Consider the following 25,161-nt stretch of genomic DNA (forward strand, 5'->3'; position numbering starts at 1 on the left):
ATGCTTCTTCGTCGCCTCTTCTTACATTGAAAAGTGAAGATTTAATAGCCAACAAGATAGTGGGTTGAGAATATCTGGAAAATAATTCGTAAGTGTTGAGAGAAAAAAAATATTACTTTTGAAGTTAGAAAACTTTAGATAAGGTTAAAGTTATTAATTTTTAAAATTGTAGGAAAAAATATAATTAATTTTATATTTTTTTAATATTATTAATGAAATAATAATTTTATTATTGTCTTTTTTAGAAGTAGTTAGCTTATGATAAGATTTTTGACTTTTTAAATTTTATGGGTATGATTAATAATTCACTAAATATTGGGGGGCAAGGGGGTAATACCATTCACCAGGCCACGCGTTTTTCCCGTGCAACACTGTAAATAGGCCATAAACGACAAAAGAGAACGGTGATGGCAATGAAATTAATAAAGTGGTTAGGGTGCCAAAAAAGGTGAAGGCTCCACCTAAGGAAACAAACAGATAGGGATGATTCAAACGACGGTGATGATGGTGGAGCGGATGACGACCGACGAGAGACCATCCAAGCGATAGGGTTAGGTTCCGTCTTGGTTTTAAGGACTTACCATTGACATATAGGTCAGTCCCTCTGTTGGCACCTCAGCCTTTGGATCAACGGGAAACTAAAACAAAGGACCCATTCAATTAGAATATTATACATCTTAATTGGGCCGCAAGCCCAAAAGTCCACTCTTTCTAGGCCTTTTATTTTTCCTTGACACGTGTCCAGTTGCATTTATTCGTATGATATTTTATTTTCTATTTTTTCTTCTAGATTCAACATTCAGGAGAGCCATAGACTTTCGGTTTCGGTTAATTAATATAATAAAACCACAAGAATATTCTACTTCTTCGAATCTTTTCTTCCGTCCATTGGAAGCTCTAAGGGCGGCCTACTCCCTTAAACAATTATTAAAAATAATTGAATTTTCCTTTGATTAATTCAGAAAGAGATTTACAAAAGAGAATCATGTCCTAAATAAGTTCACACGTTAATCAGATGTATTAACTGATGTTTATCCAAAGTTTAATTAACTTAACCACTCTTTAATTGCTACTAATTGTCCTCATCAATTAATCACGTGACGTGTTTTGTTTGACCTATCAGCTGACGTAGATAAACGTACGGAAATTGGCGTTTAATCAAAGGTGACGTGGCCGTATTGCGAGAAGAATCATACACAAAAGAAGTAAATCGAAGAAATTGGTGGGGCTCCAGCAACTAAAAGAACTTTACATTAACAGTGGGTCCAGCATTCCCTTTTTATCCCACCGACGCCATCGCAAGAATCACACGTGTCGAATCAAATGGGTGGACCATCCTGTACGGCCGCAACGTAAATCAGATGGTGAAGAGACTTGAGTTGAAATAAGGCTCAGATTCAATCATGGACCGTTGCTAACACTTGTGGTAGGACTGCTTTAAGATTAACACTTCTTAGTGGACGTAAATGTACAGCATAAAAGTAATAAGGAACATGGACGTTGAACCTGATGTCATATTATACATATGTCATATATATATATATATATATATATATCATTAAAACGGTATAACAACAGGATCTCTTGAACATTCAAATGGCCACACACAAAACTAAAGATAAAACAGTGTTTTTAAAGGCTAGTGTTGTACTTCACACCCATATAGTTTTCTTAAAAGGAAAACTATCTTTTATTTGTTAAAAAAAAAAAAAGAATAATTTTATATATTCGTATTTTGTATATATAATTTATATATATAAATAATGTATTATAATATAATTAAATATTATTTTATCTTTAATTCAAAATTATATATCTATATACTTAAGTTTTATACCAAAAACATATATACATAATTTTATTTAAAAAAAAGGCAAATTGTATTTATGATATAAATGGAAACTCTGTTAATGGGACTAATATTTTTCTCTTTTTCTTTTCTACTTGTGCACGGACAAGTTATAGAAAAAAAATCTATCGTTGAGAGCCCAAAAACAAATAAAAAAAAATAAGCCAATGCCATTTTTGCAAATCTACTTTTAATCCATCCAATAATCACATTTTAAACTGGAATAAAGTTTTAAAAGGCTAGCAAGAAATTAACCAGACGGTGAGGAGAATTAACATGGAGAACACTTTAGTTTCATTTCTATCTATGATAATACAGAGGAGGAAGCAATTTCATTTCTTTCTGGAAACTTTGGGCTAGAGAAAACAGAGATTAAATAGAAGAAAAACTTGCTCAGGAGAATTAAAACAAAAAAAAGACAAACAAAAAGTAGAGATTATCTAATCAACGCAGAGATTAATTCAACTCCTCTTCCTCTGTCGTTTTCTATACGAGTCAATTTTTTTTGTTTTTTTTTTGGGAAGTGTTATTGGAGAAGAGAAATCGTAAGGATCATCATCAAAGCCAAAGAGCACCAGCCTCTTTGAGAAGAGGCACAAGAGTGCCGTTAATATGCGAGGCCATGACTCTGTCCATGGTGCCCACCAGCTTCCCGCCAATAAACACGACAGGTACAGAGGAGGAGCCACCCAGAAGCCTCATAAGAGCTTTCTCCATCTCTTTGCCTCTCGGGTCCTCGTCCAGCTCGTGCACCGTCGGATTCACACCCATCCCGCAAAACAACCGCTTGATGGCGTGACACATGCAGCAGCTACTCATGCTAAAGATCACCACCGCGTTCTCTGACGCCAGCCTCTCTATGCGCTCCAATGGGTCGCCACCAACAGTTCTCGCCCCAACATACGAACTCCATGACTCCGTTTGGTAATGCATTTTAACAAAGAACAAAAATGCAAATGTGGATTCAACAAGAAAGATGCAGAGAAAGTCAAGTTTTTTGTTGGTCAAGTTCTGAGTGAGAGCTTATTTGCAAATGAAGGAAGATTTGGTTGGAATTTATAGAGCTGAAGGGCGTTTTCGTAATAACAGTTTTGTTTAAAATTCATTTCTTTTGGACAAACCAAAAAGTCTAGTCTGCAGTTCCCACCAGCGCATGCCGAAGAGATATTTTACAATAGTTTTTTGGATATTATTTTGATACGGTAAATAAATGGGTGGGAAAAATGCAAAAATAGAAAGTAAAAGAAAGACTATTAAAATGGGGAAAGGAGGAGGAGAGACATGAAGCACAGGCTTTATCAGAGGAGGTAATGGTAAATAGACGGCTGTCTCCGTCCTTGTTGTCGGGCCAAGATGATCATAAAGTTTAACCAAGAAACGTGGCCATCACAAACCTTTATTTCTTTTTTTGGGACGTGACATTCATGCGCATTTTAGCTTCTTTTATTTGGGCTCTTTCTGCTCTACGCCCCTAGAAATTAAATTTCAATCAACTACTACGTCATGTATTTTTGGAAGACCACTGTGGCCTGGTATTGTTGGAAAGTTAATTGGAGTAATAAAAGAATTGAAATTTTTAAATAAAAAGTTTTTATTCAAAATTTATTGATAATATATTAAATTTTTAATTTTAATTTATTTAATATCATAATTATTAAATTAATTATTAAATATAAGATTTTATTTATTTAATTTAATTTTAAAAAGACAGTTTAACTTAAATAATGTCTATACGATGGTTTAGAATTTTGTAAATGGGTCCCAGCATTTAGATTTGGATTTGGACGGTAAAATCTTAGGAAATCTTGGAAAGCCAAAGTAATTGTTATTAGTAATACTAAATACGAACATCCCACGTGTTATTCAAGCTTATACGTTTGGCATCTTATAATAATTAACATATATAGCTTAAACCTTCTAGACTTAAATTTTATTTTTCTCTCCATTTGACACATATATGCCCACTCTATATCTAACTAGAATCAAATATATCACTTATCGTTAAATCACTATACATATATGTATACAAATACATATATCTGATAAGAAAAAAAATGGTTAAAATTGATACATATAAAACTATACTTACGGATATTCCTTTCCTTTCCAAAATAAAGAAAGTTCTTTTTTTTTTTACTCATGTAAAAGAAGAAGGATATACAATAATACAAGTATTATTTAATCAAATTCTTAATTTATTTAATTTAATTATTATAAGATTAATCATTAAATTTAAGATTTATTTTATTCAATGTAATTTATTTGATTAAAAAAATATCCGATTTGAATAAAATTTATCATTATAAAAAATAATATTTTTTTAATCCTATTACAGGTAAAATATCATTTATTATACAATCTCAAATATAAAGAGAAAACGTTATTTCAGCGAATAAAAGAAAATTATGTTTAAGCTTTGTAGGTGTATAATGAAACACGCATACCTATGATTATTACTTCTTTTCCAAATTTCAATAATTGATCACCTAAAAAGTCTTCAAATCATTAATTCTACTAACAAAATAATAAAATTACGTGAGTAAATAATTTTTATAATTTTATATTTAATTAATAATATACTATTATATAATTAGTTTTTTAATTTAAAATAATATAATTATATAATAATGTGTTATTATTTATATATATAATGATACACATTAGTTATGCATATATCACCACGCATAACAAAATAACCAAATATATTTTTTCATACTTAGTATTCATTCAAAATTTTTGTTTGATTTCGTAATTTTAGAGAGAGAAATTTATTTAAAAAGTTGAAATTGAGATGGAAAAGAGCATATCTAGTAATTCATATTATCAGGTTCTGTTTGTGTTACATCAATTTAAGTTTTGGATTAAAAACCCTTAATCTTACATTGATCTGAATTAGAATTGTATCAAAATTTATCAATCCTAACCTAATTTAAATTATGTTAGGGTTGACCTAACATAATCCAAATTAAACCAAAATCATCAATTATTTTCACTCTCTTGAGTGTTTTTAAAGTTTCAATTTGTTTTTTGAATTATCTCAATCTACTATTAAAAAAATAAACAACAAAATAATTTACTTTGTTCATAAATGGTTAAAAAATAACATAGTAAAATTGTTTAAAATGCATTAATAATCTGAACGGTCATTTCACTCTCACTTGGTAAAAAATAAAATAAACTTGTTAACTGAAATTCAATAACAATTAAAGTAAGCACAACAACATGGAAATGTAACTTTATCTAATACGTAAACATTTTAATTATTATTGGTATTTTTCTAATTTGTCTTTAATAAATTCTATTATGGTAAATTTTTTTAAACATTCGAATCAATTTAAATTGATTTCATGCTAAATCAATTATAATTTGATTTACTTTTAAATTATGTCAAAGTTATTCTAAATTAATTTTATATAAAATAAACTCAATTCTAATTTAATTTTTTTTTTATCGTAATATGTCAGATTAATATATCGGATTAAAAGGGTTTAGGGTTAGGGTTATTATCACCTGTGGTAAAGAGTTGGGGTTTTCAAAGTGTTATGAGATTAAGAATAAGGTTGAGAAACTTAGCTATATCCAAAGAGCCCGTAAATTCTTGTAAAGTCATAAGATGACCCAAAAGTAACCTACATACAAACTGTTAAAGATTCCAAATGGCAGTAATTTTAGGCTGAGAAGATCAGATTCAGACGAGGTGTCGCAAAAGTATAAGCACTGGTTCAACATTTAGATAAATTATTGGGAAACGGGTTTGATAAATTACAATAAACAATGATATTTCTTTTACGACAACGACAAATAGCCAAATAGCAGGCAGCTTTAAGAGCCCCAATTACGTTTTCGTCCTTTATGAGTTACTCTTTTTAGTTCCTTTTTAAGCTTAGGCCAAGCTGATAAAATCTCCACTCCATTGAAATAATAATAAACAAGAAGCAACCCATTTCAATTAACACTTTGTAAAGAAAACATTGAGAAAATACAGTAAGGTTTGATAATGGTGTCGAAATAGGGTAAAGGGAATCTAGGTACATATTACAGTGAATATAGTAGTTGAATCATACATTGTATTATATATTAAAAATCTAATTTTTTATATTATGTAACGAATATTGTATCATACAATTTTAAAAAAATAAATAATAAAAATGATTAAAAAATCTAATTGATATATCATCATTTTTTAAAATATCACAAACATTTTTAAAAATTTAAGATTTCTCATATATATATATATATATATATATATATATATATATATATATATATATATATATATATATTTATATTATATTATCATTTTCTTTAAAAAATATATCAATTTGTATCGGTAACATGTATCATATCATATGATACATCAGTTATATCATATTAATTCGATATACGTCATGATACATATCATTTTTCATTTATATGTTATTATATCATATGATACTAATAACTATGACGATAAAATATACTCATTTAAAATTTTTAAGTGGGGTGCTAAGGTTTAAGATTTAATGGTGTCATATTTAAATTAAATTTTTGATTTATCAAATATAATGATTATAAAATTAGTTACTAAATCTGAAATTATATCTATTCACTGTGATTCGTTTAAACATTAAAAAAACAGTTCAACTCAAACAAAATTCCCTCTCATCAAATTTTTTTTTTTTTTTAAGTGCTAAGGACAACCCTTAAAATTACAGGCCCATCCCTTGCATTGCATGTGGCATTATTGTTAATCTGGTTTAACTATAATTAATCAAAAAAAATTTACAGCTAATCACATGCTCAGGCTAATATGTGTTTCATCATGGCCGACCAAATTCAGGTTAAGGGTGTTAGTTATATTTTCATGGATTATGTGTAAATGTTGTTGGTCGGTGGTCTTGTTGTAATAAAAAAGACCAGTGAATCATCAAGTTAAATGAACTGGTTCAGTTCAGTTCTCTCAACTCTTGGAACTGATAAGTAATAACGCTCATAAAATTTTATTTTGCTTTAATCCTCGTGATTATCAGTTAAGAGTGATTAGAGGTTATCTTATCAAAAAATGAAAAAACTTGTCTGTGATAATTGCAGTATTAATATAAAAGCATGATTGTATTATTGGAGTGTGACACTGAAAAATTATAGTGATTAGTGAATCACCCAAATGATGTAAAGAAACATAAGCGACAAGGCAGAACACAGAAAAGAAAATTTTTAAGGTTAGAGATGTTTACCTCGTGCCATTGTCCAATCTAATGGAAACCACGTAAGGTCAATGGCAAATTCCGTAATTTTAGACAGACAAAGATTATGTGTAAGAATCATCATTTAATTTGATTAGTCAAATTACTATAATTGTATTATTTTCATTAAGTGAATGAAGAATGGCTATTTTCCTTTTTATTAATAAATGACGATATTCTCAACCGTATGAAAAGGTATTTTTAGGTTTGAGTTTATTCATAATAGGTCGATTCGACCTAATATATATGAAGTGTCTTGGTGATAGTTGAAAAGCAGTTGAATATTGAATGGAGGTAGTTCATGACAATTGAGAATATATTTAATGTACAAAAACTATCGCATTCAATAGTTGTAACTGAAAATTATAGAATGGAAGTTTTTTCTTCTCTTCCATTCTAACGCAAATACTTAGAGAATGCTAATACAGAAGTGCTCCTAAAAGGCATCCACCGAATCCAAATGCTATTATCAAGCAAAAAAAATTTATAATCGTGTCTTGGATCGCATTCAATTTGAAAAAGACAAGAATCAACCATTGGGTATGTTATTATGAATTTAATTTACAGAAATTTTGGCTATTTTCAACAAATATTGCAATAATTCAAAAAAATAAAAATAAAAACTTTATTTATTTATTTTTTGTTCAACAAAAGATGATATTAATCGTATCAATTAAGTAAAACCCTCAATTTTATAACCATTATACTAAGAACGTCAAAAGTTTGATATGCTGTCAGTTAATTTCTAATTTATACTTTATTATCCACTTTTATCACTTAAATTACTTTTTAGAGGCTTTTATTTATTTTTTTCTTTCCTTTCATTTAACCACTTTATTCTTTTCTTCCTTCTTTTTCATTTTTTTTCTTCTTTCCCTCTTCTTTCTCAAAGTCACCCCATTACCACAAACAAGACTAAAGTTTGGGGTTTTAAAAAGTAACATTAGATTTACAAATAATTTTACAAGAATTAATTGATAATTTCATTTTTCTTTTGCCAATATATGTTTACAAATTACAAGTAAAATTACAAAACTACACTTGAAAAACCTATATTCATCTATTCCAAAATTTACTATCAGAATTTGATAGAAGATACTAATTTGTCATTACTGAATTTTAATAATGAAAATTGCCATGGAAATAGTCATTCACCATTAAGTAAATTGAAAAATAAATAAATAATAGAACTAAGATATTAAATAAGCAATTCGATAATTTATTTTGATAACAAGAAATCAGATTCAAATTGAGTCATTTTCTTATAACTGAATTAATTATATTATACATCAAATCTCGAATATGTTAACTAAATTTATAATTATTATATTAGATAAATTAAATATTTAATTTTTAAATATGAATAATTTTAGTTGGCCAGATAATATCATTAATATAAATAAATGAAACAGAAATAATTAATTAGGTGAAAAACATGGAGAATGCTGTTACTTGGTCTCCCAGTTTAACAAAAAATAAGTTGTCGGGGGTGCATGTTTTGTGACAAAGTCTGACGCAACACACCTTTTTACAATGCGACCAACCTCACTTTATCATAACCCTTCCCCAATGATCCGTTAAAGCAAACTGCACCATGACGGCTTTTCTCAGCAATTTGTTTGTTCAGAAATAACCTGACGCTGACGTCACCTCAACGTTGACCGACTTCTATCTCTTTTTACTTTTTTACCAAAAAACTTTTCTTACAGCTTCTCATTTTTAGTTTTTCAAGGCCAATGTCCGGATTGGATTAAAATTTTGTCAAGTAAAAAATAAATAATCCGTTTCGTGCGTATCGGTATTGGGATCTGACGGTGCCTTTGTCTCTCCTTGTGTTTCTACACTGTCGTTTAAGGGGCAATGTCTCTCTGAAACCTTGTCGGGGAAACAAGTTAATCAAACTTTAAGGTAAGGGATTCAGTTAAACTAACCAAACATGTTTACACATCGTTACAACTTAGTTAGGATTTGGTCTTAATGAGACTAAATTCCTCTTAATTAACTTCAATTTAGTTGAAATCCCAAAACATTGGGAAGTCACAAAGATAGAGTGAGTTTGGTGGGCATGATGATCGAATGGTCAAAGTGGTATGATGGGCGTGTTAGAATGAAGAGTAGACAGAAGACAACTAATGCTGCTCTTCACAGAAAGTGTAATTTTTTATTATTTTTAAACCCAAACTGTCCGACCAAAAGCCAAACATACGACATGGGATGTTAGACGTCAAAATCACGTGATTGTTTCATGACCCCCGACTTCCATCGATTTAATTTACCTTGATGGGTTGCCAAACTTAACCAGTTAATCTTCCAATTACACCCACATAAGGGGGTTAATGAAATTTTCGCTAGCGTATTAGGGCTGCACAGTAAAATCTAGAAGCCAAGGGGCTAAATGGAAATTTTTATTCCCATGAACACACTATTAGCATGAAAGGGGTTAATTATAAAATTTTAAAACTAGTACAAGTTCATAACATTTTAACGGGGTAGAGTAAATGTAAGATTTTGAACTTGCAGGGATTAAAATTTGTCATGTTTAGAGCATTCTATGTGCTAATTGTGTGAAATCTAAGTAACTGTATAAATTTTATGTAATTAAAGACTTATATAAGACTTCAAAATTATAAGGGTTGAAAAATCTTAGGTGTCATTGTAAGATTTTAAAAGTTTGGGGTATCTAGACTTTTACATGTTTAACATATTTTATACGGTAATGGCGTAAAAGGTGAAATGAATTTTTAACGTCATTTTGCACATTTTTTAAATCTATCTTGTAATCTAAATTAAATTAATTATATTATTATAGTAAAATTGATCAAAATATCGGATATTATTGCACTGGTTGGATACAAAACTCAATAGATAATAACGAAAAATAACACCATGAATTATATCATGTAGGATAAAAACGAAAAAAAGTTATAATCTATCCAACCATGATATGACAATCTTCTTTATGTTCGTAATTTAAACTTATAATCAATTGATAAAGATTGAATACGTGGACAAAAAGAAAAAACTTTGAGTTGGTATATCTTTTATCATAATTATAAAATGGATGTGTCATGATCGAAAAACTTGAATTTAACCAAACATTCAGTATTACTCAAAGTCTTGAAAGTATAAGTAGTTCTTAATGTCCAAGTTTAAAAACTATCCATGTGACACTCAAGAATGTAACTCATCAACCACAATTAGTTACAACGAAGATTCAAACAATCCCCGATTCATGCACTTTAGATACCTCCTTTTTCTAAGTAGTCAATACCACCTATTATTCATGGTTTGACAAGTGTCTTGAGGGGTTTTTAAGTGATAGATATTTTCATGAATAAACATGATGCAATAAAGAGGTTTGTTTTGAAAACTAGTTTTTAATTAAAGTTTAACAAAAAATAAATAAGAGATTAATTGCCATCATGAACAATGTTGATGAGGACCAAGGATGAAAAATTTGGAAGGTTGTGAGTGTTACAACTATGTTGTATGGATTGTCACCACTCATGTCTAAGAGATCAAATCTTCATCACAAGCAAGCTTGTGCATTCGGACAAGTCTTGAAAACCATGTTTGCCATGATGGAAAAGTTCACTGAAGGAGTCTTTCATGTTCTAACTTAGTGCTTTGTAACCCACGTATTGTTGCACTTGGGAGATATCTCATAACATTATTTATTGTAGTAACAACGTCATTCAAATCCGCTTAATCTTATGTATATATACTCTGAACTCCATGACTTAATCACCTAAAATGAAAAATACGACACAGTTAGAACTCTCAGTTTTCCTCGTGCAGGCTCTAAATTTTTCAGTCCTAAGGCACAATAAGCAGCCCAAACACTGAGCACATATTGCACACCTGACAATAAATAAGTAGTCAAGTATGACTCCTGTAAGCAGAGAGCTCTGTTCCAATAACAAATATTCCTATAGATTACAAGCAACATGTACAGTTTTGTTTATGCCAATGTAATTTTAACTCTTTAAGTACCTCGTCATCAACAAATTTTGCAAGAAGTGCGCCATGGCTCTCTCGATGGATATGCAGGCAATAAAGGGTTGTGTTTTCGTGTCTCCTATATGCTCTCAAGGATGATTAAGACCAAAAGACTGGTTTCCTATTGTGTAGAAGCACAGGTAGTTTCTTGTGAACAGGATTAGATTGCAGAAGCAGGCTATTCTTCTTTCTCAAGTCTTACATATACTGATACGCCACACCCTTGAGCTGTAATGCCCATTCAATTCTAACACAGAATGCGCTCAACGAAGCTCCATTGCTTTTACTCTTCCATCATGGAGATCTGAAAATCTTTAAATAAACAATGGGCTCTATATAACTAAGCATTGTGCTGTTAAAATACGCTAGTGGGGCTCTGAAGAGTACTGCATTAGTTGGATTGTGAAAAGTGCAACATTTTAAACCTGGTTTTTTCGAATTATACTAGTGGGTTTCTGAAAAGTATTGCATTTCTTGTCAAAGTAATGCAGTATGTGTATAATTCGGTAGTTGATGACATATGTACAAAAAACTGAGTTCTTTCTTTCTGCATAAAGACATGTATTTGAAATCCAATGCCTTCCTACTTAATCAAATCAGACTTCTACGTTCAATGAAACTTTAAACAACTGAGAAGTTTTTCTTGGCATCAACCATTCATGAAGCAATGAGTACTTAACTCTGCATCAACAAATTCCAGGGCACCGAGGAAGAGAGGGATCCTCTCTTCAGTCCACGCAAAATTTGTGTGTCCTTCTACTAGCTTCTTAGTAAATGTAATCCTAATCATATCTAATTTAAGGTAAAAAGTTTGCGGAAATTCAGGATTGGTTGATTAGCAAACCTAGAAACAAACAACAATGAAATCCAAAACAAGAATACAAGATTTACATGAGAAACCCAATACAGGAAAAATCACGGACAGGACAAAATTTTATTATAAAAGAAGAAGATTACTAGAAGGAGAAGAGTCTATAGCTTACTCTATTTTTGAACACACTCTCTCTTTATATACATTTTAATACAAATTTTTTAAGCAAACCTCTGTTGATGGATACTTGACACGTACTCGTTAGTTGCATTTTTAGGACAAGTCATATCCATACTACTGCAAGCCCCTCCACTCACAAGTCCTAACTAACCTATTGGACTAGACGAACAAGAGGAAATGTCCATACCACAACAAAGTAATCCAATCCTTCTGCTACCATCACAAACCTTTTTGAAAATTCATCTTTCAAATCTGCAGTATCCTTACAATGAACACATGATTTCGGTTAAGTTCTTGTTTTGCCTACTCCCCTTTACATACACAATGCATGCAGTGCATTTTGTTTTGAATATCATACACATCTTTGAATCAGTAACATGTATAAATTGGAAGTTGAATTGTCTGGATGACAGGAAGAAAATTTAATTTAAAAAAAAAAAAGGAAAAAGTAAGAGGATGTATTGAAACTTAGCACACAGTAAATATATCATAGTAATAGGGAAAAGTAAAATATGCGTAACACGCCAACAAACAGGAATAGAAAACAAGTGGAGTCATCTGAACCTAGATACTGGAAACTAGCAGGAATTAAGATACAAGACACCAGCAGGAATTATGATGCAGGTCTAACACGCCAACAATGCAGAGAACCTCTTACCACATTTGCTTCACCAGAAAAGAAGAAAAAGCATTATTTTGTGATGACATCTATTCATCAAGATGAACCTCTGTAACATGAGCAGTCTTCGACTTATCACGTCTGCAACTTTCACTCAGAGCAGGACAACCTCGAATCTTCAGTTGTCTGAGGACTGTAAGGTGTTGCATCCCTTCTGGAAGACATGACAAATTGGGGCAATCAAGTATCTCAAGTGTTTGAAGTGATGTGAGATTTTGCAGCCACTCTGGTAGTTTTACTAAACTGATACACCTTTCAATCCTCATGCACTGTAAAGTGTTTGCCGATCCTTGAAGAATAAGCCGAGGCAAATCTACTAATGATGGCAAACCTTGGATTACAAATGTTTGAACTCCCAACCGAAAATTATTTTCATTTTCTCCTTGAAATTCCATCTTCAAATTAAGTCTAGAGCATCTTGAAATCACTAGCGTCTGTAATCCCTTTAGGTATTTGATACCGCATGGCAACGAGGTGATCAGAGGACAAAGTTTAATAAACAATGTTCGGAGGCCTGTGAGGCTTTTCATTCCTTCAGGCAATGTTACTAGACTGTCGCATTTATAGAAAAGCAAATATTGAAGAGAACTCAAACTCTCAATTCCATTTTCTAATAGATGTTGCTCCTGCGTGGTTATTTCCACGTGTCTAAGAGATATCATTTTTCGCATTTTTTTAGGCAACTTCTTAAGCCAAGAACAACCACGAAATATAAACGTTTCCAACTTCCAAAGCTGACAAATAGATTCAGGGAATTCCTTCAACCAAGAGTTACCGCTTAAATCAAGATATCTTAAATGTATCAATGTACCAATTGAGTTTGGCAAGACTTCACAATTGATATTGTCAAAGGATAGCAGCCGAAGGTGCCTGAATTTGGGTATGCATGTATTGATAAATGATACACCAATATGTTTGCATTTTTTCTGAACAATAACAGATCTAACCGTCTTTGATTTGTTAACTAGAACGTGTTCAGGTTCTTGATGTTCAGAATCCATGTTAATAAATGTAAAATGCCGAACGCTCTCATCAACCATTTGGCTTCTGGATATTATAGCACATTCACTTTTTGCCACTGATATTGCAAGATCATGCATAAGATCATGCATTTTGAACTTATAATAGAAATGATTTATTTCTTTAAAATCCTCTATGAAGCATCTTAACCATAAATCTTTCATACATCTCTCAGCAACATCTTCTAACTCTTCTAATTCATTATTAGAGGTTGAAAGAAATCCATGTGCCATCCAATGTCTGGTCACGTCAATACTTTTATAAATATAATCTTTTGGAAATAAGGAGAGATAAGCGAAACATTGCTTCAAGTGAGACGGCAAATAATCATAGCTCAATTTTAATACTGGTAAGATGTCTTCCTTCTCTTGTTTGAGCTGCCAAATGTCACTTTTTTTTATTCTTAACCACTCTTTTTCATCAGTGTTAGCAAAAAGTAAGCCCCCTAAAGTTCTCATGGCTAATGGAACTCCTTTACATTTTTCCACAATTTCCTCTGCAATTTTATTGAGGTTTGGAAAATCTTTTCCTTCTCCATCTTTAAATGCACACTTTTTAAACAATGATAAAGAATCTTCAAAGGAAAGACCTTGCATGAAAAGTGGGGGAACCGTGCCCATTATATCAGCAACTTTTTTACTACGTGTACTCACAATAATTTTACTTCCATTGATACCATTCAACAGTAGGTTTTTCAAATCCATCCATTTCATTGGTTGCTCATTCCATACATCGTCTAAAACAAGCAAAAACTTTCGACCACCCAAAATTTCTTGCAAACACCTGGGTATTTCACTGTCTTTTAAATTAGTGCAATCCCGATCGTGTGTTGCAGAATAAATGATTTCTTTCATTAACCTGTTAACATCAAAATCATCTGAAACACATACCCACATTCTCAATTGAAAGTGCCTCCTGACCCTTTTATCATTGAAAACCATTTTAGAAAGCGTAGTTTTACCCAAACCCCCAATTCCAACAATAGAAAGGACAGAAACATTAACATGGGTTGGCTGTATCAAAAAGCTTATGATATTTTCTTTATCCTCCTCTCTTCCGATGACATCAGAGGCTTGGAAGAAGGAATTTGTCTCCCTCTCCTTTGGAATTGCATGCCTAACGTCTACATGATTCTCAACAAGATGAAATTTTAGCCTATCATCAGCGATCTCATCTAACCTTTTTCTTATGTCCTTGATCTTGTGACCAATTTTAACAGAATTCGAACATGGAAAGTACTGACGTACCTTTGATATTGAGCTCCCCTGTTGCCTCCTGGAAGCTTGAAATTCGAATTCTTCTAAAACGTCCTCAGCATCATAAAAAACATCCCTAAGCTTCCCAAGCCAGTCACGCAGCTGATGATCCTGAGTCTGCTTTCTCTCGGCATCCATCAGCACGGCTTTGAGGGTGCTCATGGTTCCCTCAAGTCTTCTTAAATTACTTTTCAAATCCCACAACAACGATACTTCTCCACCAATAAGGGAACCTATCTTCTTCAAAATTTCAGTAGCAGAGTTAAATAGAATCGCTTCTGCCATATTTATCTTAGAAGAAACAAATTACAGAATGAGAAACAGCTAGTTTAAGTCAACTGTATTGGCTGAGGATGGATACATGAGCGTATTCAACCATACATTACTGCTAAAACTAAAACCTTGAAAGTCGGTCAATACAAAATTCGGCGTGCAGAGAAAAATCGGACGCTGCAGTATTTAACGCTCAACGACCTGTCAACTCCGACTTAATATGATTTATTAAAACTCAACCCACACATTTGCCCCCAGTAAGACTTTGCCTCCCTCTTCATCGCGTTCGACACCTTTTAATTTTGGGAAAAGAACTATTTCCCACCCATCTTTTAGCCCAGTCTCAAACCTATACCCACAGAAGATCAAAAACCTTTTTTTCTATCTATGACCAAACTGTCGTCCATTTTTCCAGTTAAGGACAAGGGTAAAATAGTTATTTTACTGTTTAAAACCTTAAAACTTTAAAATTTCACCATTTTCTCCCTCCAGGTTTTAAAAACTAATAACTAACCCATCTTCAAAGTTTGAAAAGTTTAGATTCTACCCTAGGGTTTGCTTCCTTCTCTGGCCACCACCGACGATCGACTTGTTCGATCGATCATCTATCTCCGACTACAAAGGGCGATAAAGGACAACCCTTCGTCCCCTAGATCTGAACGACGAAGCGTCATCTAAATCTGAAAGAACAAACGAAGGACGACGCGATGAGCGATGAAGAGACCTCTTCGTAGCACTGTGGTGCGACAAGGAGATGAAGATCTTTTCATCACACCACCGTCGTCGCATTAGGAGGAGGAGGCCAGTGACGATGTCGGAGACCATGTCAGAAGATGAAGTTGAAGAATGAGGGTGAAACTACTAGTTTTGAAAGTTATGGGGGGCAGTTAAGTTTTCGAAAATATGGAAACCCTAGGTTTGAGGGTGAAAATGTTAGTTTTTAAAGTTTAAAAACTTTAGGTAAAGGTGAAATGTTAGTTTCTAAAACCTAAAGGGGGTGAAAAGTAATAAATTTTATAACTTTTTAATATAAACAATAAGATAACGATTTTGCCCCTGTCTCTAACTGAAAAATGGACGGCAGTTTGGTCATGGATGGGAAAAATAATTTTTGATCTCCCGTAGGTATAAGTTTGAGAATGGGCTAAAAGATGGATGGAAAATAGTCCTTTTCCCTTTATTTTTCGGTGTCTTATCAAAAGCCATTCTTATTACAATAAAATTACGTGTCTACATTTTTTGTAATACTTCTCAATAAGCCCATCTTCAAACCTTGTACATGTTCTAAGAATGCAACCTCACTTTCGATATCCTAAATTAAGAAGCAGTCCATACTTCTATGCAAAGATCAGTTTATATTACTCCTCCGCCAAAGATTCAGTTTTGAAATGTGAATCGGTTAAAAGAATAAGAAAAGCTTACAAACCTCTGAACGGCTGTGAGAGGAAAGTAGCGACCACCCTTCCATGGCTTCTACAATATATTATGTGTGAGTGTGTGATATTGTCATATTTCCTTAGTCATTTGTTTGCAGATGCTCATGCAGACTTACATTCTACTAATTAAGCTTGTTTTACCATTTGTAATTTTCCTCCGCCTTTGGATTTTCTTGAGAAATTACTAATAAAGACAGATTGCTAATATCATCAATCAAGCAAGAATGTGATCAGTCTTGCTTTCAACTGGTATCAGGGAACGAGAATTGAGAATGGGGTGTATCTTAGGCTATTGGATACTTAACATTTGAAGGCAGATTTTCTTGGAAGAAGAGAATACTAGCCTTCGTTTTTGAACGTATTTGCATCAAAATTGGGAATTTGAAACCTAGAGATCAGTCTGGGCCGAAAAAATGACAGAGAGCCAAGCAACAAGGACCCCTTCTTTATTTGGTTTTATATTGATGAGGAAATAGCAGTTTCCAGAGGCAGTAGTGGGGAGACTGCATTTTGGCATCGGTGTTGCCGTTTCACTGCCTCTTATTCTTTTTGAATTCATAGTCAGATTCTAGCACGAATGGTATATATTCATATATTTACATGTATACATGCATATCTAGATATGCTTGTACGCAGTAAGGAGTATGATTCATGATGATTTGATCTTTCAGGGCATTTGTTCCCTCGAAAGTGTGACCTTACAGCCTTACAGGACAGGTTTAATCATCGTTCCTGCTTAGTTTCTTGAGAAATTTCTATTCTGTTATGTGTTTAATCTTTGGTTGTTTATCAGGAAAGCAGATATTGAAGCAACAAATTCACTTGTAGATTCTCCTATAGTATAAAATTTTGAAAAAGACAACAATTCACTGCCAGCTGACAATATTTTAAAGGAAAACTTCTCTAAGGATTCAATAGAAACTTTATTATAAGGCTTTTGCCTCTATCTGGTTCTGAAATTCAACAGAATTGTAATCTTTGTGGGCTAGCTCGGAAGTGTTTGATCAGGTCATCTTTCTCTGGCAATTTTTCTTTGAGTATGGGGGTTTCTGCAAATTTCTGAAACCATTCATATGGTGAAGGAAACTTACTGCATACTAAACCATAATAGTAATCAATCAAGTATTAGTCCTGCAATCACAGAGTTCTATTAATGTGCATGTATGTATGCACATATGTATTATAGATTAAAAGAAATGTTGCACAGTTTTTTTCATGCAAATGAAATGTATGACCCTCGAATTACCTCATAATCAATATATTTTGGCCAGAAACGCACAATGGCCCTGTTTACAGGATCAGCAGGTAATAAAGAGTTGTGTTTCAATGTGTGTTCTATGTACTCAAGGATGACTAAAAATTCAGAGACTGGTTTTCCATTGTGCAGAAGCACTCGTACCTTCTTGTGAACAGGATTATATTGTACTTTGAAGAAAGATTGCTTATCCTGGTAGAAAGTAAAAATGACAATTCACTTAGCTGTCTTCATTTTGAATAGGTCACAAGCAATAAAAAAGACCAATGAACTAGAACCTGAAGAGTGAGCATCCAACTCATTGCTTTGCATTGGGTGCAAGCTCTGTCTACTCCAATGATCAAACACTAAATTTAAGCAAATTAGAGGCTTTACAATTACAATCATCAGCAAGACTTGATCTATATATATTTTGATGTATCCAGAAGCAAGCCAAGGCTCTGTCACATGGGTCTTGAGCCAACAATGGGTAGTTCTTTTTCCATAACTCATCATCCATATTTTCTAGGATTGCAAATGATTCAACAATGGGTTTGTCATGGTGGAGGAGGACAGGAACCTTCTTATGCACAAAATTGGAATTGAGCTCTGCCCCTTTGACCTTGAGAGCCCATTCAATTCACATACCAAAAGAAGGCTTATATTTTGCTCATCAGTCTACTACAGAAATTCAACCAAACTGTAATCTTTAAGCAATTATATTTTGGCTACTAGGGGAATCAGTCGGTCAGATCATCTTACTTTAGCATTCAAATTTCTGAGTATATACATACAGTGATGGAAACTTCTAAGGGTTAAGTATTTTTATGCCTCCAAGATCTTCTGAAAATTGTAGCTAGTGAGATGTAGAACCCCAAACCAGAGCTAGGAAACTCCTAGCTTCTCTGCTCAAATAGAACTCTTAGTTTTTCTTGAGAAAATTCTAAATCTTTCAGTCCTAAGGCACAACAAACAGCCTAAACACTAAGCACACATTGCACACCTGACAATAAATAAGTCAAGTATGACACCTGTAAGTACAGAATTCTGTTCCATTAACAAATATGTACAGTTTTGTTTATGCCAATGAAATTTTAACTCTTGAACTACCTTGTCATCAACAAATTTTGCAAGAAGCCCCAATGGCTTTGTCGATGGATATGCAGGCAATAAACGGTTGTGTTTCGTGTCTCTTTTAAGCTCTCAATGATGATGAAGACTAAGAGAATGGTTTCCCATTGTGTAGAAGCACTGGTAGTTTCTTGTGAACATGATTAGATTGCAGAAGCAGGCTACTCTTCTTTCTCAAGTCTTACATATATTGGTACCCTATACCTTTGAGCTGTAATGCCCATTCAATTCTAACACAGAATACGCTCAACAAAGCTCCAATTACTTTCACTCTTCCATCATGGAGATCTGAAAATCTTTAATTAAACAATAGGTTCTATATAACTAAGCATTGTATTGTCAAATTATACTAGTGGGGTTCTGAAGAGTACTGCATTAGTTGGATCGTGAAAAGTACAACATTTTAAACCTGGTCTTTTCGAATTATACTAGTGGGTTTCTGAAAAGTATTGCATTTCTTGTCAAAAGTAATGCAGTATGTGTATAATTTGGAAGTTGATGACATATGTATAAAAAACTGAGTTCTTTCTTTCTGCAAAAAAACATGTATTTGAAAATCAAAGCCTTCCTACTTAATCAAATCAGACATCTAATTTCTATGATATTTCAAACAAACTGAGAAGTTTTAATTTGCATCAACCATTCATGAAGCAGTGGGAAGTTAACTCTACATTAACAAATTCCAGGGCATCGAGGAAGAGGGGGCCTATGTTCAGTCCATGCAAAATTTTGAGTCCTTCAACTAGCTTCTTAGTAAATGTAATCCAAATCATGCCTAATTTAAGCTAAAAAGTTCTGATATTGAGTAGTATTAATCACTGTTAATAGTTTAATGACAGCTCAGAATGTAATATAAATTTTTCATGTTAGGAAAAGTTTGTGGAAATTCAGGATTGGTTGGTTCAGAAACCTAGAAACAAACAACAATGAAATGCAAAATACTCAAAACAAAAGTACAAGATTTATATGAAAAAACTCAACACAGAAAAAATCACAGGTCGGACAAAATTTGATTATGAATGAAGAAGATTACGAAAAAGGGAAGAGTCTATTAGTTATGTCCTCTTAACTTTAGCTCACCCCATTTTTCAATACATTCTCTCTTTACATACACTTAACACAATTTTATATGCTAACCTTAGGTGACAGATACTAGACGTGTACTTTAGTTGTATTTTCATGACAAGTTGTATTTGCACTACCGTAAGTCGCTTCACTCACAAGTTGTAACTGTTTTGTTTGACTAGACGAACAAGAGTAAAGGTCCATACCATAATAGAGCAGCCCAACCCCTCTTACCATCACAAACCTTTTTGAAAATTCATCTTTTAAATCCACGTTACCCTTACAAAATTCAGATCACCAATATACATCAATTCTCGATTCGAAACTTTCTATATCAATGGATTACAATGAATACATGATTTTGATTGAGTTCTTGTTTTGCCTACTCCCCTTTACATACTCAATGCATGCAGTGCATTTTGCTTTGAATATCGTATACAAGTTTGAATCAGTAACATGTATAACTGGAAATTGAATTGTCTGGATGACAAGAAGAAAATTTAATTTAAAAAAAAAAAACACAGAAAAAGTAAGGGGATGTAATGAAACATAGCACACTAATTATCACAGTACAAAGATAAACTAAGATATCCAAGCATGCAAAACAAACAGTTAAATAAAACAACAAAACTATGCGCAAAACTTTATACACATACAATGACATGTCTCCATGTAATTAGGTATTATTTTATTTCTAATTTAAAACTATCAAATCACGTGGTATCAAGTCATTGTTTGGGTATAAATTTGTGCACATTATTTAAGCACATAACGCTACTCTAATTAAAATACAACCCAGATGAGAATAGAAAACAAAGAAGTGGAGTCATGTGAACCTGGATACAGGAAACTAGCGGGATCATGATGCAGAGCTTTGACATTTATTCATCAAGATGAACCTTTGTAACATGAGCAGTCTTGGACTTATCACGTCTGCAGCTTTCACTCAAAGCAGGACAGCCTCCAATCTTCAGTTTTCTGAGGGCTGTAAGGCGTTGCATGCCTTCTGGAAGACATGACAAATTGGGGCAATCAAGTATCTCAAGTGTTTGAAGTGATGTGAGATTTTGCAGCCACTCTGGTAGTTCTACTAATCTAGGACAGTCTTCAATCATCATGCACCGCAAAGCGTTAGCCGATCCTTGAAGAATAAGTTGAGGCAAATCCACTAATAATGGCAAACTTTTGATTATAAATGTTCGAACTCCCAACCGAAGATTATCTTCATTTTCTCCTTGAAATTCCATCTTCAAATTAAGTTTAAAGCAACTTGAAATCACTAGCTTCTGTAATCTCTTTAGGTCCTTGATACCATATGGCAATGAGGTCAGAGGACAACGTTCAATATACAATGCTCGGAGGCTTGTGAGGCGTTTCATTCCTTCAGACAATGTTACGAGATGGTGGCATTCATGTAAAAGCAGATACTGAAGAGAACTCAAACACTCGATTCCATTTTCTCGCAGATGTCGCTCTCGTGTGGTTATTTCCACATGTCTAAGCGAGATCATCTTTCGTATTTTTCGAGGCATCTCCTTAAGCCTAAAACAACCACGAAATAAAAACGTTTCCAACTTTAGAAGCTGACAAATAGATTCAGGGAATTTCTTCAATAAAATATTACCGCTTAAATCAAGATATCTTAAATGTATTAACATACTAATAGAGTTTGGCAAGACTTCATAGTTTATATAGCCTAAAGACAACATTCTTAGGTGCTTGAATTTGGGTATGCAAGTATTGACAATTGATACACCAATATGCTCGCACTTTTCTTGAACAATAATGGATCGAATCGTCCTTGACCTATTAACTATAATTTCTTGAGGTTTTTTATGTTCGGAATCAAAGTCAATGAATGCAAAATGCCGAACGCTCCCGTCAACCATTTGGCTTCTGGATTTTATTACAACACACTCACTTTTTGCCACTGATATTGCAAGATCATGGATAAGATCATGTATTTTAAACTTATAATATAAATGATTTATTTCTTCAAAATCCTCTATGAAGCACCTTGACCATAAGTCTTTCATACATCTCTCAGCAACATCTTCTACCTCTTCTAATTCATTATTAGAGGTTGAAAGAAGTCCATGTGCCATCCAATGACGGGTCACGCTATCACTTGCATAAATATAATCCTTCGGAAATAAGGAAAGGTAAGCAAAACATTTCTTCAAGTGAGACGACAAATAATCATAACTTAATTTCAATACTGGTAAGATATCTTCCTCCTCCTGTTTCAATTGCCAAATGTCACTTTCTTTTATTCTTAACCACTCTTCTTCACCAGTGTTGGCAAAGAGTAAGCTTCCCAAAGTTCTTAGAGCTAACGGAACTCCTTTACATTTTTCCACAATTTCCTCTGCAATTTTACAAAGCTTTGGAAAATCTTTCCCTTCTCCATCTTTAAATGCGCACCTCTTGAACAATGATAAAGAGTCCTCAAAGGAAAGACCCTGCATGAAATGTGGGGGAATAGTGCCCATTATATCAGCAACTCTTTTACTACGTGTGCTCACAATAATTTTACTTCCATTAACACCATTCAACAATAGGCTTTTCAAATTCATCCATTTCATTGGTTGTTCATTCCACACATCATCAAAGACAAGCAAAAACTTTCGACCACCCAAAATTTCTTGCAAACACTCGGGTATTTGATCAGCTTTTAACTTAGCACAATCCTTACGTGTTGCAGAATAAATAATTTCTTTCATTAACCTGTTAACATCAAAGTCATCTGAGACACAAACCCACATTCTCAATTCAAAGTGCCTCCTGACCATTTCATCATTGTAAACCATTTTAGAAAGAGTAGTTTTACCCAAACCCCCAATTCCAACAATAGGAATGACGGAAACATTAACATGGGTTGGCTGAATCAAAAAGCTTATGACGTTTTCTTTATCCTCCTCTCTTCCGATGACCTCAGACGCTTGGAAGAAGGGATTTGTCTCCCTTTCCTTTGGAATTACACGCCTAACGTCAACATGACTCTCAACAAGATGAAATTTTTGCCTATCATCTGCGATCTCATCTAACCTTTCTCTAATGTCCTTGATCTTGTAACCAATTTTAATAGAACTCCAACTTGGAAAGTACTGACGTACCTTTGTCATTGAGGTCCTCCGTTGCCTCCTGGCAGCATGAAATTCGAATTCTTCTAAAACGTCCTCCGCATCATAAAAAACGTCTCTAAGCTTCCCAAGCCAGTCACGCAGCTGATGATCTTGAGTCTGCTTTGTCTCGGCATCCAACAGCACGGCTTTGAGGGTGCTCATGGTTCCCTCAAGTCTTCTTAAATTACTTTTCAAATTCCACAACAACGGTACTTCTCCACCAATAAGGGAAACTATCTTCTTCAAAATTTCAGTAGAAGTGTTAAATAGAATCGCTTCTGCCATATTTATCCTAAAAGAAACAAATTACAGAGCGAGAAAGAGCTCGTTTAAGACGCCTGCATTAGCTGAGGATGGATATATGAGCGAATACAACCATACATTAAGTCAAGAAAAAAATCTAGCAGCATTTAACACTCAATATTATTTGCTGAAACTCAAACCCACTAAGTTTGACTTAGAAAAGACCTTTTTCACATTTTTAAGGCATCAATTTTTTTTAACACAAAATCTAATTTCCATAAAATTTATTATATTATCCTTAAACAAAATTTCATTACCCCCCTAATTAAATACAATATTTCCTCCTACCCAAAAAAAAAAAAAAAACACCCCACAAAATATTTCTCTCTTAATTAATAAAAACCCAAAACACCAGGGAGGGACCACCCCGCCCGGTTTCTTCTTTCTCCACCTCCACCATACTTATTTTGCCATCTGTAATTTTCCTATGCCTTTGGATTTTCTTGCGGAATTGCTAATAACTACAGATTGCTAATATCATCAATGGAGCAAGAATGTAGTCAGTCTTACTTTCAACTGTTATCAGGGAAAGAGGATTGAGAATGGGGTATATCTTGGCCCAATTGGATGCTTAACATTTGAAGGCCGATTTTCTTGGAAGAGGAGACTATTAGCCTTCATTTTTAAATATATTCGTATCAAAATTGGGAATTTGGAACCCCTACAGATCAGTTTGGCCAAAAAAATGACATAGAGCCGAGCTACAAGGACTCTTTCTTTATTTGGTTTTACATTGATGAGGAAATAGCAGTTGCCAGGGGCAGAAATGGAGGGAGTGCATTTCGGCGTCGGTGTCACTGTGTCACTACCTCTTATTCTTTTTGAATTTATAGTCAGATTCTAGCACGGATAGTATATATTCATATATTTACATGTATATCTAGATATGCTTGTACACAGTAAGGATTATGATTCACAATGATTTGATCTTTCAGGGCATTTGTTCACTCGAAAGCATGATCTTACAGAACAGGTTTAATCATCATTCCTGCTTAGTTTCTTGAGAAATTTTTATTTTGTCATGTATTTAATCTTAGGTTGTTTATCGGGAGAGCAGGGAACATTGAAGCAACAAATTCACTTGTGGTAGATTCTTTTATGGTATAAAATTTCGAAAAAGACAACATTTCACTGCTTCCTGACACTATTTTTAAAGGAAATATTCTCTAAGCATTCAATAGCAACTTTATTATGAGGTTTTTTGCCTCTATCTAGTTTTGAAATTCAACAAGATTGTAATCTTTGTGGGCTAGCTCGGAATTGTTTGATCAGGTCATCTTTCTTTGGCATTTTTCCTTTGAGCATCGGGTTTCCGCAAATTTCTGAAACCATTCTTATAGTAAGTTAAATTTACTGCATACCAAACCATAATAATAATCCGTCAAGTATTAGTCCTGCAACTACAGAGTTCTATTGATATGTATGTATGTATGTATGTATGTATGTATTATAGACTAAAAGAAACGTTGCACAGTTTTTTTCATGCAAATGAAATGTATAACCCTCGAATTACCTCATAATCAATATATTTTGCCCAGAGACGGACCATGGCCCTGTTTTGGGTTTCGATGTGTGCTC

General features: G+C 33.3%; 3 protein-coding genes and 1 long non-coding RNA gene across 4 annotated transcripts; all 4 read right to left on the reverse strand.

Moving 5' to 3' along the window:
• Window positions 1-2,126: 2,126 nt before the first annotated feature.
• Window positions 2,127-2,898, reverse strand: LOC123196849 (glutaredoxin-C1-like). The gene has a single exon (XM_044610991.1). The coding sequence runs from the start codon at window positions 2,780-2,782 to the stop codon at window positions 2,408-2,410; it is 375 nt and encodes a 124-aa protein (XP_044466926.1). The 5' UTR covers window positions 2,783-2,898; the 3' UTR covers window positions 2,127-2,407.
• Window positions 2,899-10,721: 7,823 nt separating this feature from the next.
• Window positions 10,722-15,527, reverse strand: LOC123195777 (putative disease resistance protein RGA4). The gene has a single exon (XM_044609616.1). It carries the CDS (start codon window positions 15,299-15,301, stop codon window positions 12,770-12,772), a length of 2,532 nt encoding a protein of 843 aa, XP_044465551.1. The 5' UTR covers window positions 15,302-15,527; the 3' UTR covers window positions 10,722-12,769.
• A 2,002-nt stretch (window positions 15,528-17,529) lies between these two features.
• Window positions 17,530-18,947, reverse strand: LOC123195450. The gene is made up of 2 exons (XR_006497457.1): window positions 17,972-18,947; window positions 17,530-17,856 (listed from the first exon to the last, which is right to left on the reverse strand). It is a non-coding gene; the product is annotated as an uncharacterized LOC123195450 (long non-coding RNA).
• Window positions 18,948-20,654: 1,707 nt separating this feature from the next.
• Window positions 20,655-23,708, reverse strand: LOC123195448 (putative disease resistance protein RGA4). The gene is made up of 2 exons (XM_044609135.1): window positions 22,172-23,708; window positions 20,655-21,697 (listed from the first exon to the last, which is right to left on the reverse strand). The coding sequence occupies exons 1-2, from the start codon at window positions 23,563-23,565 to the stop codon at window positions 21,037-21,039; spliced, it is 2,055 nt and encodes a 684-aa protein (XP_044465070.1). The 5' UTR covers window positions 23,566-23,708; the 3' UTR covers window positions 20,655-21,036.
• Between the last annotated feature and the right edge of the window lie 1,453 nt (window positions 23,709-25,161).

This window comes from Mangifera indica, chromosome 14 (genome assembly GCF_011075055.1).
Source record: "Mangifera indica cultivar Alphonso chromosome 14, CATAS_Mindica_2.1, whole genome shotgun sequence".
NCBI lineage: Eukaryota > Viridiplantae > Streptophyta > Magnoliopsida > Sapindales > Anacardiaceae > Mangifera > Mangifera indica.

Excerpts from the sequence above, each read along its gene's own strand:
- LOC123196849 (XM_044610991.1), bottom strand. The coding sequence starts at position 2,782 with ATGCATTACCAAACGGAGTCATGGAGTTCGTATGTTGGGGCGAGAACT.
- LOC123195777 (XM_044609616.1), bottom strand. The coding sequence starts at position 15,301 with ATGGCAGAAGCGATTCTATTTAACTCTGCTACTGAAATTTTGAAGAAG.
- LOC123195448 (XM_044609135.1), bottom strand. The coding sequence starts at position 23,565 with ATGGCAGAAGCGATTCTATTTAACACTTCTACTGAAATTTTGAAGAAG. Across the intron at positions 21,698-22,171 it reads ATGAAAGACTTATGGTCAAG|GCTTAAGGAGATGCCTCGAA; the intron begins GTGCTTCATAGA and ends TGGTTGTTTTAG.